Here is a 14,481-nt window from a genome sequence, read left to right as displayed (position 1 = left end):
ACATCTTGATCTTAAGATGTGGTGAGGCCTGGCAGTCACTCACTTTCTGCTCTAGTAGTTAACAGGCAACACTTGGAGGTCATTATTCAGCAGAGATGGGGGCAGGGGAAGTTATGAGGGTAAAAGTGCAGAACAGATTGGTACCTTACACACAAAATATTTCTACAATAAATAACAGGTGTGAAAGGAATTTCCATTTGCCAGTAAAATTTCTAAAAAAAAAAACAAAACCAAAAGGTTAAGAATATCCATTTTGTTTTTTAAATCTTGGGTAATTCTGAGAATTCTTTATGTCCTACAAGAATAGGCAAATTATTATCTACTTTCTATTAATAATTTCTTTTTATACTTATTTTAATACTCTAGTATCCATTTTCAGACACATCAACTCCAATATTAACCAAAACCATCATTTTCAGAAACATGTATGTAACTCAATAAAGAAACCAATTCTTTGAATCACACTGTACTGTTCTATTTCTCTCTCCCAACAAAAAGAGCACACAGGTCTGCTAGAAAGTTTTCCCCTCTGCTATTGGGCTCTTGTAGTAACTTTTTATGCCAAGGAAAGGTTTTGTAACAAAAAAAATGAGAGCTGTTGGAGGGCAGATACTGACAGAATTATGCAATGACTGTAATGAAGAGACATGGCTATAAGACAGTTCAGAAGATTCTGTTAATAAAGAGGCTTTTTCATTATGAAGAATTAGTATTTTCCATTGTCAGATGAAAACTGTGGCAAAGCTAACATACACATCTTTAGATAGGACTATTACCTCCGAGTTAGCCTGCTCTGCCTGCAAGTGCTTGCATTCATCTTTCAGCTTTTCAGATTCTCTCTCACGTTCCAGAGTCATTTTGTCCATCAGTGTCTGCACTTGGACCAGCTCCTTTTTCAGGACAGCCACATCTTCCACACCAGGCCTTTGCAGCTGAAAAGTAGAAGACTAGTAATGAGCAACAAACTATTGGTAGACATGCTTCCACTGTCAATGAAAGTTCTCAAAATCTGACAAATCATCAAGATTTGGACAAGGTGACAAATACAGTATTACAGCTCTGTGTGTGTGTGTGTAGAATGCAAACAAAACAATAAACAAAACAACAACAAAAAAAAAAACCCAATATACAAAAAAACCCACATCCAGAAAAACCAAACCCCCAGAAAAGTACACATCATTCCCAAAGAAACAGGATTTAATGGCTTGTTATCAATTCTTGCTTACTAAACCTTGAATTTGTTGATTGACTGCAATCAAATCTGACAAATGGGATAAGGTCTCCAAGATTAAATTCCTGTAATTTTTTAAGTAGGTAGACGGCTAGGTACAGGAGGGAGACTTTCCCTGGGAGAAAACACTGAAGTGACAGGGATTCCATGCAGGAAATTTATCTGAGCTCACAGTCCCCTCAGATGTAAGCTGTACTGACTCTATTACTCTATAGAAGGGATATATATGAGATATATATATATATATATATATATATGCATACACTATATTGCTGCAATACTCACAAGCCCCTCTCATAACTGAGAGACATAACAGTCCAATATTACACAGACTTTTGTAATGACACTATGACCTCAAGAACTGTTTCAGAAAACCACAAGAACAGACAAGAAAATCAGCTGAAGGAAGAGTCTTCAGGGTAATGTCAGACATGCCCTGTACCAGACTCACAGGTAAAATCTGTTGGTAATAACATCTAAAACACCATACTGTCCCTCAAAGTGAAATGCTATAGAAGGCACAGGAAACACCGGGCACAGAAAAAAAATAGAGAAAAGAAAGTGCTGGCATCTAGAAGAGAAAAGGTAGAGGATAAAGGGTAAGAATGGAGAAGGAGAAAGAAGGACAAGAAACAAGTGAATAGACAGAGAGGAACTGATAGGTCCAGTGGCTGGGCATGGCCAAGAGGGACTCACGAGCCCCTCAGGGCAGTGGACTACAGGGAAGAAGAGGGATAAATGAGCCCTACTTTTCTCCAGTCTAAGCAGTGGTTGAGTGGAGGAATGAAGACAAAAGAAAAGCTAGGAAGTCCTCTCCACTACTGCTTTGGAAGCAGCATGACAGCTTAAGTCACTGTGATTGCCACAGCTGCATATGACAGTCACCAGGAGCCAAAACCCTGGAAAACACACACACTGGTATTATCAGCTAAGAGAAAGAGGGATGACACTAACATAGGGATGGCAATGACAGCTGCCAGCCTTTCAGCCACCACATTACAGAACACCTCTCTGAGCACTTCTTATGCACACAGTTATCCAGGGACAGTCAGGGCATAACTCCTCATGGAAAAAGGGTGATCTAAAGACAGCTGTGGAAGCCAGCAATGCACATCTATAAGCGTAATGCCCTGCAAAGCTGGTGAAAGGCAGAGCATCAAACAAGCAGACTATAATATAATGTAAGGCAAATTTTAATATACAAGCCAGAAACTACTCATATTTCCTCATATTGGAAAATACACTGAAAATGTAGGTCAGTGAAAGTAATCAGAAACAATGTTGTTCTGCAGTTTTACAGACAACTCGCACACCTCCTTGTTAAAACTGCATTTGCAGTCACTGAAGTACATCCCCCTTAGCTTGAAAATAAGAAAAAACATTAGTGTAAAGTGAATACCAGCTCTGTCTTTAAGTCTTCCACTGTACTTCTCTCCTTCTGCAGTTCTTGAGTCAGGTTTTTCATTTTCTGTTCTGCACCTTCCCGAAGGCTGATTTCTTCATCATACTTAGATTTAAGATCTAGTAAGAAGGAAGTTGAATAAATAACCACTTGCACAAGTTCCACAAGTAGAGAACAGAATCACACCTTATGTTAATAAACTTACCCACAATTTCAGTGGACAGCTGTGCTGCTTTTTGCTCAAATAAGTCTTTCATTTGCTTAATGTTAAAATTTTCTACTTGGATCTCTTCTAGTTGCCGTTCTAAGGATTCTATTTCCATAAAAAGAACAGCATTATTTTCTGGAAGTACTAGGATAATACAGTTATTCATGCCCATAATGAACCACAGCAGGTAAATGAGTGATCTAAGTTCAGTTAACATCCAATAGGCTTGGCAAAGTGAACAACATTACTGAAGTTTAATATCTAGAAGCATGTTGCTGGAACCTGTCACTAGTTGAATACTCTGCAGGATTAAGTACATATTGATTTTCACAAGTCAAACATAGATCTTCAAATCACTGCAACATGCTGCTGAATTCCAACCCCTAAGCTGTGATTAAAAGCTCTTTAATCATAAGCAATCAGGCATTTTATGCACAGATATGGAAAATTTTATTCCACAAGTGCCTCATGGACAAAAACACAGAGCTAAAATTATTGGTCTGCAAAAAAAAAATCCCCAAAATTATAACAAAAAGTATTAAATAAAAAAATAATAATTGTTTTCTTTGTTAGTAATGAGTACAGGAAAAATTATTTAAACCAGCACTGACAAATGCTATAGTTTAAATATCAACAAACTGCATCACTTGTAGAAATTACAAAAAACAAGTCTCTGGAACACTTCCCCAGACTATAGCTATCAAGAGCTACCTATCTATCTTAAGCACTTACAATGAATAGTTTTTTCAGTAATTGTACAATGCCAGGTTTATAGTTCTTTGGCTTACCAAAATTAAAGCTTTTTCACAAACCTAAAAGCTATACAACAGAAAAAAAAAATCTCAGAAATTCAAGAACTGTGCAGAAATTAAGAGAGTAAATTGTTAGCCACCTGTAGATGTAGCCGTTGTCAATCCATCGGACTTAGAATCCTTAAGAAACAGAATAAATGCAGCATTAGACAGTAGGAATAAAAACTACTACTTCCAAAGTTCAACTCATTTTTTAAAAAGACAGGGAAATCATTAATTTTGTGCTCAAACACTGAACAGCAGTATCAAAATATCTGCTTTCACATAGTTATATCTGGAAGACTGCAGAAGGCTAAGATGCTTTTCCATTTGCTGTATCACTAAACTTTGACACTTGCAGATATACAAGACTTAAGTAACAACCCCCTCCCACTCTCTTTCCTCAGTATTGAAATCTGACCCAAACCAGAGGCTCCAGACACTATTAAATGTATTCTGAGAGGGCATTCTCTCAGAAAACAATTTCTGAGGTTTGTAACAATTCAGTACCTATGCAGCTCACAGTAATAGAAGTGAGAGCTTCTTAAGGTACAACACAACGTGCCTTGCCTTGTTTGTTCAGTTCACCTGGACATCTGCAAAATCACACTAATGTTCTCCAAAAGTTCTTACAAGAAAGACCCCATCGTCCTTTCTCATAGCAAGTGAAACACCGCATTCAATTTATTTTCTTTAATAAACTGAGTTCTGAATAAGCCAGAGAGAAGGAAAAGTCTGAGCTGAACTTGCAGTCAGTAGTATGGAAGAATTATCTTTGTTCTTCAGGTTTCTATATACAGTTACATTGTGGAGAGACAACTAGCTTTGTTTTCAAGAACATGTCAATATTCAAATTATGGAACTAACTAAATCAGGCCACGTGCCTTACAAAAAAGGTATTAATCTTCAATGTCAATGCTGATGATAAACCTGCTTCAAGTATTTTAAAGCAATTACTTGCTGCCGCTGCCCCTGCAATTTCTCTAGTTCTTTCTTCAACTCTTCTGAATACCACCTCTCCTCCTGCGGGGGGTGACAAACAAAGAAAAGGAGATGGGAAAGAGAGAATTGTAAATTTGTTTGCTTAAGATAGTGGAACAGTGCAATTTGAAACAAACAAAAAAAAAACAAGTGCAAGTAAAATACATTCCCAACCTTTAGCGAAGCTTGCAAGTCTTGAACTTCTTGTCGGAGTAGTGATACTTCATCTCTGAATAAATATATCCACGGAGTGAAGAAAATGAATATGCAGTGGTTATTTTGTCAATCACATACAGGTTATAACATGTATTAAATAACCCGAGTGATAGCCATGTATTAAGTAAATATAACTTACATAACTATAAATAGTTATTTTTAGATTTTTTGAAACTTGCAACCAACCACATTAATAGATACTTACTAGTACACTTTGCACATGACTTGAAAAATGCAGAACGTGTTAGCTGGATAAGTGAAGAAATAGAAATGCAAAAAGTCTTATGATAATTTAAATCTAAATTGGTTCATCAGCTCAACCATATGAGCTCAGAATGGCAAAGCTGTGCATAGACAGTTTTTCCATGCCTTTTTATAAAAAGGCCAGGTCTGTTCTCCTTCATTTCCCATATCATGTAAAGGAATACTAATAAGAGACAGCATACTATCTTATTCCTTTTGAAATATGCAGTTACATCTTTTTCCATCCACAAAGCAATTTGGCATGCCCCACAGAGACACTTACTTAATGGACTGAATGTTTAAATCCCTGGTATTTTAAATTCTCAAATATTGTGCTCAAGCCTCAAGCTGTACAAAAACACAAGATCCAAGGCTACAACTGTTATGAATTGATTTAGATAGCACCTATACAAATCGCTTGGCTTCTTACAGAATTCCACAACTAAACATACGAATTGCATTACTGAGATACAGCCACTCCAAATCTCAAACACACAGGTTATTAAAACAATGCAAACTTAACACTTTCTTGTTGTTAGTACAGTGGCAACACTGAGAAGTAGACAGAATATGTGTGGGTGCCAACAAATTCTCTCAGTTTTATACCAAACAATTTCACTGCTGCTGTCTCATACTTAAAGAGAAGGGAAAGAAAAACAAAACAAACAAAACCCAAACAAAACCACAAAACAAAACTAAACAAAACCCATTTCTTGGCTAAACTGGGAAGGAATAAATTCAGCCTACATTATAATGCCAATATCAGGTCAGGGTCATCAAGAAGCAAGTGAAACACTTGCTTTGTGTGTGCTTTGATGTGAACCAGTAAAGCAAGAACTCTGAGATGGATCAATTTTAATGACAAAATAAACATGGAACATGGTGAGGCCTTTTTTTCAGAGGAAGATTTTCTGCTACTTATATATCATCGTGCCTGTGTGAGACATACCTTGCAGGTTCACAAACACAAATTTTACTGAATCAGGAGTAGCTGTGGCCCAAAATCCATACATCGGTTGCAGATGGAGAAGAAAAAGCTGCTTTGTCCCCAGTTTAACAAAGAATAAGTGAATCAACAATAAGTAAAATTAACACCTAAGATTATAAATGAAATCTCACGGAGGTGAAAGAGTTAACTATATTGAACTTGAAGGCCTAAACACACAGCAGATCAGCGATACTAAATAATTTACGATGCTCTGGTCTTTGCAGCAGATAAAAGGTCTTGAGCTGTATAAAAATAGGTTTTAGTAGAGGGAAAGGAAGAGGGGAAGAGAAAGGAAAGAGAGAGAATTTGTAACATAAGGACTTTTCTAGAATAGTTGGCTCGAAATCCCCAGCACATTTTTGCTTTGCAGCTTTAAGATGAAACCTAAATTCAGCTTAACTCACCAGTGGAAAATGAATGAGGAAAAAATGTCTAAGGGATCACTGTAGACCCTCTAATTTTGGTTTTCTTACTGTCATCCAAATCCTCACTTCTCTGACAGGGCTGTTAAAATCCACAGAATCATTGAATAATTTGGGTTGCAAGGGACCCCTAAGGATCACCTAGTCCAACCCCCTCAATCTCAGCACATCTGAACTTCACCACCCTTACAACCTTTTCCTGATGCTCCACTTCATTCCCTATCTGTAATGCCAGTGCCTTTATCCTAGCACTGACAACCAGTGGTCTAGTTGAACTGAAGTAGGGAGAATTTTGTGATTTACTCTTGACAATAAATTACAGTAGTTTACTGGAGACATGGGGGGAAGAGAACACAAATGTAATTCATAGTACCTGGATTTCTCTATTGACTAACTAAGAAACTTCATTTCCCAATCTTGGTCCTATGAATTACAGGTAAACTTCACTCCTTGACCACTAATAGAGTTGCTCCCTGCAGCAGGCTGCAATATTTCTTTAACGCAGCATTCCAAGTCTTGGAAAAAAAATATTTATGTTGAACGTGTTTTCTCAAGCAAGCATGCAACTGAGAAACATTAAATAATGCCACTCTAGTAGGAGGAAATAGCTCGTGTGTTACACAACAACTGTCACCAGATTCCCTGCACTCCATCCAAACTCCCTAACCTTGTCCACTTTCTTAATTTTATGAGAGAAAACAAAACCACTTGTCCTCAAACTGTCAGGAGCCTGGAAATAAATAAACTTCCCCAGCCAACATCTGGCTAACATTGGAAATTTTCAGGCATAAAAATAAATTTTTCATAATGTATATAAACAAAATAGTTATGACCAATGATTCTGCCATGTGAATATTATTATTATTCTACCAAAAGTATAATTTCAACTTAAAGTCATACCATGCCAAAGAAGCTTAAATCCAACAGAGAAGAAAAACACATACTTGAATAAATGTGCACATGGGAAAGCAAATACAGCTCCACTGGTACTCTACTTTCTCCTATATAAAGCCATAATTTTATCTTTTTTTGTTGCAGCAGCTGAAGAGAAGGCAGCTAGCCACAAGGAAGGGCCCGTTTGGGCATGAAGACATGACCTCTGCTAATGCTGGCTGTTAATGGCTTGCCAGCTCTGCACAAGCCAGGGAGATACAAATCTTCATTCAGGAAACCGAAGTATGCTACCTGACAAACTCTTTTCTCAACACAGAACCACCCACTCTTGAGTTTGTTACATAAATAAGTGTATTTCTTTCTCTGTAATTATTTGTCATTTGGGGTCACGTTTCTACTAGTGACAAAATATTTGAATCATTTACTTGCCAGCATCAGCAGAAACCAGCTCTGTTAGCAGGCTGACCACCCATGGGGTAGTGCCATGTGTCTATCTGTTTCCTGAGGAAGGTCACAGGCAGCTGCTCCTTCTGGCACTTCTGGCACTGGGAGTTTGGGGGAGTTTTGCCTTTTACAACAGTCTGAAAGAAACACTGAGCAGAACAAGAACTAGCAGGAAGCAAAAGGAAACCTACCTAAATTTTATCCCTAAGAAAAAGCTCCCTGAACCACAATGGACTACTCAGTTTAATTCTGGAGAAAGTTTTGCATTACCAATTTCTGCTACATACCACTGGTCTCAAAAATAAAACAACCTCATACATTTCCTAACAATACAGTTTTGACCAGTTAAATAAAGTAAATTAGAGAAAATTTTTCAAGATCAACATAGAATTTCTGGAACACAGAAATGAGTTAATGACAGACAGAAACTTCTCAGATTTGCAGAGTTAGGTGACATGGCAACCTATTTAGGCATTCACAGGTGTTACAATTACCCAGTAAGTACCCTAGCCACTCAGAATAAAATCAGATCTCTTCTTTATCCTCAGAGTTGTCCTCCCTCACCTTCAAAAGACGACATTTCAGCTTTATGCCAAAAATCATGAGGAACCTATATTTTTTCTGTCACACTCCTAATATCATTCCAGTATGTAATATTGCATTGACTGCTGCATGAGAAAGGAATGTTTTAATTAGCAATATATATATGTGTATCTGATTTTCATTTATTGTCAGATCAGTATCAGCCAATGTAAGCTTCAAGCTGCTTTTCAGCTGTAGTTGGAAATGGGGCAGAAACATTTAAATATCTGACTACATAATTAAGTGTTAAAATTAATACAGTCTTCACTGTAATTAGAATCAACTCAACATTAACACAAAAGCACATGCACAAATGAGGACTGCTGCACCTTTCTGGTGACAGATGACCTTCCCCTCCATGAGTTGAGTCAATGCCGGAATTATGAACTGCTTCATAGTGCTTGAACAGCTCCTCAGCTGATCCATGGGACTTCATGCACAGAGGACAAATAAAGCCCTGTTACAAAACAGAAAAAAAAAAAAAAAAAAAAAAAGGTGAGAAGTAATTTTTTTCTCTTATTTTTACACAGAATTCAAAAGGTAGCAGATATAATTGTTAAAATCCATACCAATTATTTCATGCTTTGGTAACTGTTTTGGCAATGAAAAAGGTAAAAAATGCCTACAAGTCATATGTCATTATTCCAATGTTTCAGCTGTTTTTCCATGATATACTAGCAATAAAACCTTTTTCTAGAAAATAAGAAGTCATTTCAGAAGGACGGCTCTGCAATTTCTATCCCTCAAAGCAAAGAATTTTCCATACGACTTTCCATAAAATTAGATTCTTATTTCAAAGAGGAGATAGGGTCTGGAGTTTGATCTTAAGAAGAAGAGATACAAAAAACCACTCTAAAGCACAGTTTTTCATATACCTACTGCTACCACATTCATGCTACTGATTTAATACAAGCCTGGTGATTAGAAACCACTTTTTACCTTGCATACAATTAATTAGTAAATGCAATTCAGATAAATACTACCTTGTGAAAATCATATCTTTGCAGCCTAAAGAAATAAAAATCATCCATTTTCATTCCAGTGTATTTAATGCAAGCTTACCAGAGCGAAAATTCAGCAGCACAATGCCCTCGCTCTTTCCATTAGCCCAAAGAGAAATGAAAGTATTATGTACCTCTCAACATTTGTGAATTGTCCAAACTTCCATTTATCAGAAGTACCATCACTTTATCTAGCAACCTATTACATCAGCTTTTAAAGTCTGGATGATATATTTGTTTTCTGCTCATTTGGTTATCCTGCCTACTCCCAGTTCAATTCCCATTTCTGCTACAGCCCATAGTGGGCAGACACAGTGAGAGGAAACAATTCAGTCCCAGGCTGGGGACTCCCTGTAATTCCAGGCAGTGCAAAGAGAATCTCATGCAAGTCAGAAGACACTCTGTTTCTTAAATTAATTTCAACTACTCTTTCGCATGTTTATATGTTACCCCTAAGTCCCTTCTGCCTGTACAAGTTGTAGCACACTCCAACACTAAGCAAAGGCTCTGCAGTATCCAAGATGAGAGAACCCCAGCAGGATTATCCCACTTCATGTAATGTATGCTCATGTGCAATTTCTGAAGGACATATGAAGAGATGACACTCCTCTAAACTTTGCCTTTGGATGTTATGAGGCAAGCCACAAAACATAATGTTAGCACAAAATAAATATACTGAATGTGCATGTTGATAACCACAACAACACTTATAATTTTCTAACTTGACATTCATAATATTTTGTTTCATTAGTCACTCAGAATTCAACAACCAAACACTTATATGGATTTAACCCAGGAGAACCATCCCATTCAGCTGCTCAAGCACAGCCAGAGCTCCAGAGCACTGAACAGGAAAGAGTAATTGATGTTAGTTTTTCAGTGTTTCAGAAATAAGTAACTAAACACGTTTGCTTGTCAAACTTATCACGCATAATATTGAAGACTATTTGTGGCACAACTAGATCAAACAAACCAGTATACTCTTTGCTAAGCAGACAACAGGCGCTTACCCTTAGCAACCACTTATTTATTCCACAGTTGATCAGCAGTTTCACTGCAGGATAAACCAAGTTAACTCATATGGATGTATACATGCCAAAATGAGTACAGAAAATTGATTTACCTTCTAGGTTACCAGTAAAGTTTATCTGATACAATGAGGATATAATTATATGATGGCAGTGACGGTAACGCTGAGCAAAAGAGACAAAGGGAAAATCCTAGCAATAGCCATGGCAATGAAGTATAGTAGGGGTCAAAAAGCAAGGGATTTTTTTTTTCCCTGGTGGGTTAAAGCAGTCAGTCTCATACAGCAACACAGCAAAAGGATTCTTTGGGGATGAAACGCTACACAGTGGTTCTGTTTAGTTTTGTTTCCCAGTGATGAGAAGTTCTGCTCTGCACAGAAGACACCAAATGTTCCTTCTGGCATCAGTAAGAGCATCTGGAAAGAACGAGTGTAGAAATTGCTCTGGCCTCCCTCTCTTTTTGCCTTTTATTTCTTTCCATTTAGAGTCTGTTTATTCCCTAAAAAGTCTATTTATTTGCTTGGTTTTCTATGGGTTTTTTTTTTTGTGGCTGGGTTTTATTCTGTGGAAATAGGAGTCCTGGTGAAGGGGAAAGAATAGATTTTATGTGAAATTAGCCCAAGGGGACTGCAATCAATCATGTCTGAATTACAAGGCAAAGCCAACCCAAGATTTCCCAGGCAGATCTGAAGGCAGTGGCTGCAAGGATGGGAAGCCAGAGGCAGAGCAGAGCTGCCAAGCTAGGGAACATGCTGCAGATGAAAGCCCACAGTGCGGATGGGAGCCCTGAAGAAACAGGCGTGCTGTCACCAGCTGAGGGGTGGAAGCATGGACAAAGCCTCTTTAAGGTAGAAACTCCCTTCTTCTCACATATGCAAGGGTAAAAAAGTGCATCACCCACCAGCCCCAGGATCTTCACCACAGCCATGCCCATGGTTGGCCTCACCTCACTTTTGGGGGACCTAACACTGCTGGAGTTGGTACAGGGTTTCAGCTCTCACATGCACCCTTACTCTTAACAGAGTTTCCTAGAATGCACAAGCTGTAACAGAGTAAGATGTCACCTTCCTGTAATGAGGCATCATCTCTCAGCATCACCTTGAGAAGAATTTTGAAAACATGCCAAAGTGTGTTTTGCTAATCTAAAGATAAATGTGTAAGAAGAAAGAAGGGGGGGGAAAAACTGATGGTCCAAGATGCTTGTGTCTCATAAAAATATTGTTAGTTTGCAGGACTTTATATCAAGTACAAGATAATCCTGTATCAGGATTGTGCCTGACCTGGATAAAGAGGACATTGTGCAGCTATAGCCATGAGGCATACCACCGACTGCCACAACTTGGAGGAGCTGAGGTGTGCTTTCCATGTGCTTGAACTTGGCTCCTGTAACTAACAGACTCCTTTACAGAAGGATCAAGTATGAGAGCAATGTCCTTGTATTTGAGGCAATAGGCTACAATAAAAACTACGCAGTTACACTTTTCAAAAAGCTGCATTTGCCAAAAGACACTCTGTAGACTTAATTTTTAAATGCATTTAGGAATTATTTTATATAAAGCACAGCCACAGAGAAGTGAAAGGCAGATCATACTCTTTATTTAATAAAACCAAAGACATCATTTATAGCCCTGGTAGTGCTGCACTGTAAGTCATAATTCTCTAATTGGGCTTTATCTTTCAATTTACACAGGGAGAAAAGAACCCAAAAGAAGTTAAAGGATGATTAATTGGGTTTTGTTTTTCTAAACACAGAACGTTTCCAGGAGGAAATGACAATTTACTGAATCCAAAGCTTTTACAGATGCCTGTTAATGGAAAATAAAAATAAAACCACAAACACTACATGCACAAGTTTTTTATCAGGGAAGAGTTCTTAAAATCACAACAGAATCGCTGAAGCAAGACAGCAAGAAAAATAGTCCAAACCAAAAACCCCACAGACATGCAGAAACAAGGCACCAGGAGTCAGCACACAATTTACAGGTCAGAAGAGCCCCTGACCCAGTGGTCAAGGCATTCCAACGACAATGAGTAAGACACTAACTACAAATGCCACTTTTCTGATCCCAAGGGAAACGTTTCTCTTTCAGGTGGATGCCAGTGAGCCATGTCCAGTACCCAGCACTTCCAGAGCACCAAGCTGTTCATGGTGGGATGGGCCATCCTCTGGGTGAAGACTCCAACATAGACATTTCACTCAAGAGCAGCACAGAAACTGCTACACAGAAGTTTTGTAGGAAAGTGTCTTACCTCAGCTTGAGTTATGAGAAATTTGACAAAAGACCTCAGACTCCACAGAAGCACTAGAGGCTTCTTTACTTGCCTTACTCAAGGCAGACCTATGACTAAGCCCACAGAAGACTGTTTGTAGCTATTTTTCCCCTCTAATAGTTAAGATTCGGTTTCAGGCCTGATAAAGTTAAGCTTTTCAGTCCTAAAATGCATCCAAGGTAAATTATTCCTTTTGGATAACATTAATATTCATACGAATCATAATAAAGTATTATTTGGGATCTAAACCAGGATGCTAAAAGCAACACTGGAAGGAAAATCTGGCCAGAAGAAATAGCATATATTTATTTTTATTGTACCCATATAATTTACAGGGCTCTTAACTGTGGAAGAACTTTGGCCTCTCACATCAAAATACACTGCCCACTGAGAGCAGGGGCATGGCAGACAACCACGCTGATGGCAGGCTACTGCAGAGTCCTCCTAATCCTCAGACTATTTTAAAACTGACTCAGAAACAGTTTATGGAGCAGAAAAATTAATGTACAGAACAGAATGAATTCTGCTGCTCTGGCTTCTCCGTGTATTACTCAATAGGGCTGATTGGGAGTAAGGCAGTGGTGAAAAACATATTTTTCTGAAAATTTCACTCTTCTGAGAATATTCCCAGAATATTGACTAAACTGCAGTGGGTTTTTCCTCGCCATTCTGCACAAACTTGATCTAATGAAATTGTGTACTGTGACAAGACATTTTGAAAAGCAATATTTTCCTTACTCCCTAGCAAAGAAAACTGAGTACTTTCCAAAATCTGAAAGCTCTCAAGAGACTGAAGGTTCCTCCTTGAGGTTTAAAACATAACCAGACATTTACATATAGGTGTTTACTTCCCAATTATGACCAATGGAGAGCTATTCAACACTGTTAACAGAGGAAGGAACAAGTCAACTGGCCTAACAAATGTGTTCTGTACGTATAGAGTCAGCATAGCATCTCCCTGGGCTCCCCCATTGATAACTGCAGCTTGAGACACCTATATATAAACACACATTAATTTGTCTTCATCTGCCAACTGCTTTTTTTTTCCCCAGGCACTTTAACAAAATGGTCTTTGTAGAGCTAATATGAAATCTTGCTTTAAGTAATTAGTGAGTGAAAGCACAGCTTACACTGCAAAGCTACTTTTCCACAAATTAAAACTGGAGTTATCTGGCAGAAAGAACATGATACTTCTTGAAGGACAGTCCCATGGGCAAGGCAGTTGTTACAGGATGGAATTCAGATTTGCTCATCTAGTTGAAGTTCAAGAAAAAAAGTATCCCATTTAGGTTTGAAAGTCTCAGCCACAGCTACCCAGCTTCCTTAGCATTTTCTTGAAATAGCTGATGACTGTTTATATCCTATTCTCCAATCCCATTTTAAAATTGTATAGAACTGAACAACTGCCCCACTTAGGCAGCTACAATTGCTGCTGATCTACAGCTGTATGTGGTAGAGAGCTACATAGCACAAATAGTGCACCCAGAGCTCTATTTGCTAACACAAACAGAGCTTCTGGAACATCTTGAAATTTTATCCCACCAATTATGTCACGAGTCAAGCTTCAAGAACCAAGGAACTCTGCTGTCTTCCACTGAGAAGTCAATTTTATCCCACAAAATCTCTCCTAGGAAAATATTTACTAAAATAAGTACTGTGGCTAAAAAAAAACAAAACCAAAAAAAAGAAAACAAAAAAAACCCCAAAACACCACCATATACATGCTATAGGGCAGCTTAGTCCATTCCAGTACGCCCTTTGATGTACTTGGCATTCACA

General features: G+C 38.1%; 1 protein-coding gene across 2 annotated transcripts in view; it reads right to left on the bottom strand.

Moving 5' to 3' along the window:
* Nucleotides 1-14,481, bottom strand: part of EEA1 (early endosome antigen 1) — a 71,129-nt gene that overhangs the window by 40,849 nt on the left and 15,799 nt on the right. For both annotated transcript variants that reach the window (XM_030449422.1, XM_030449431.1), the window contains 7 exons: nucleotides 8,732-8,859; nucleotides 4,788-4,842; nucleotides 4,590-4,655; nucleotides 3,734-3,773; nucleotides 2,839-2,946; nucleotides 2,631-2,752; nucleotides 777-932 (listed from right to left, as the gene is read on the bottom strand). In XM_030449422.1, the coding sequence (XP_030305282.1) occupies nucleotides 777-932; nucleotides 2,631-2,752; nucleotides 2,839-2,946; nucleotides 3,734-3,773; nucleotides 4,590-4,655; nucleotides 4,788-4,842; nucleotides 8,732-8,859 (675 nt within the window). The remainder of the gene's footprint in view (nucleotides 1-776; nucleotides 933-2,630; nucleotides 2,753-2,838; nucleotides 2,947-3,733; nucleotides 3,774-4,589; nucleotides 4,656-4,787; nucleotides 4,843-8,731; nucleotides 8,860-14,481) is intronic.

This window comes from Calypte anna, chromosome 1 (assembly GCF_003957555.1).
Source record: "Calypte anna isolate BGI_N300 chromosome 1, bCalAnn1_v1.p, whole genome shotgun sequence".
Lineage (NCBI taxonomy): Eukaryota > Metazoa > Chordata > Aves > Apodiformes > Trochilidae > Calypte > Calypte anna.
The sequence above is the reverse complement of the archived record's forward strand: the minus strand, read 5'-3'. Positions and strand labels throughout refer to the sequence as shown.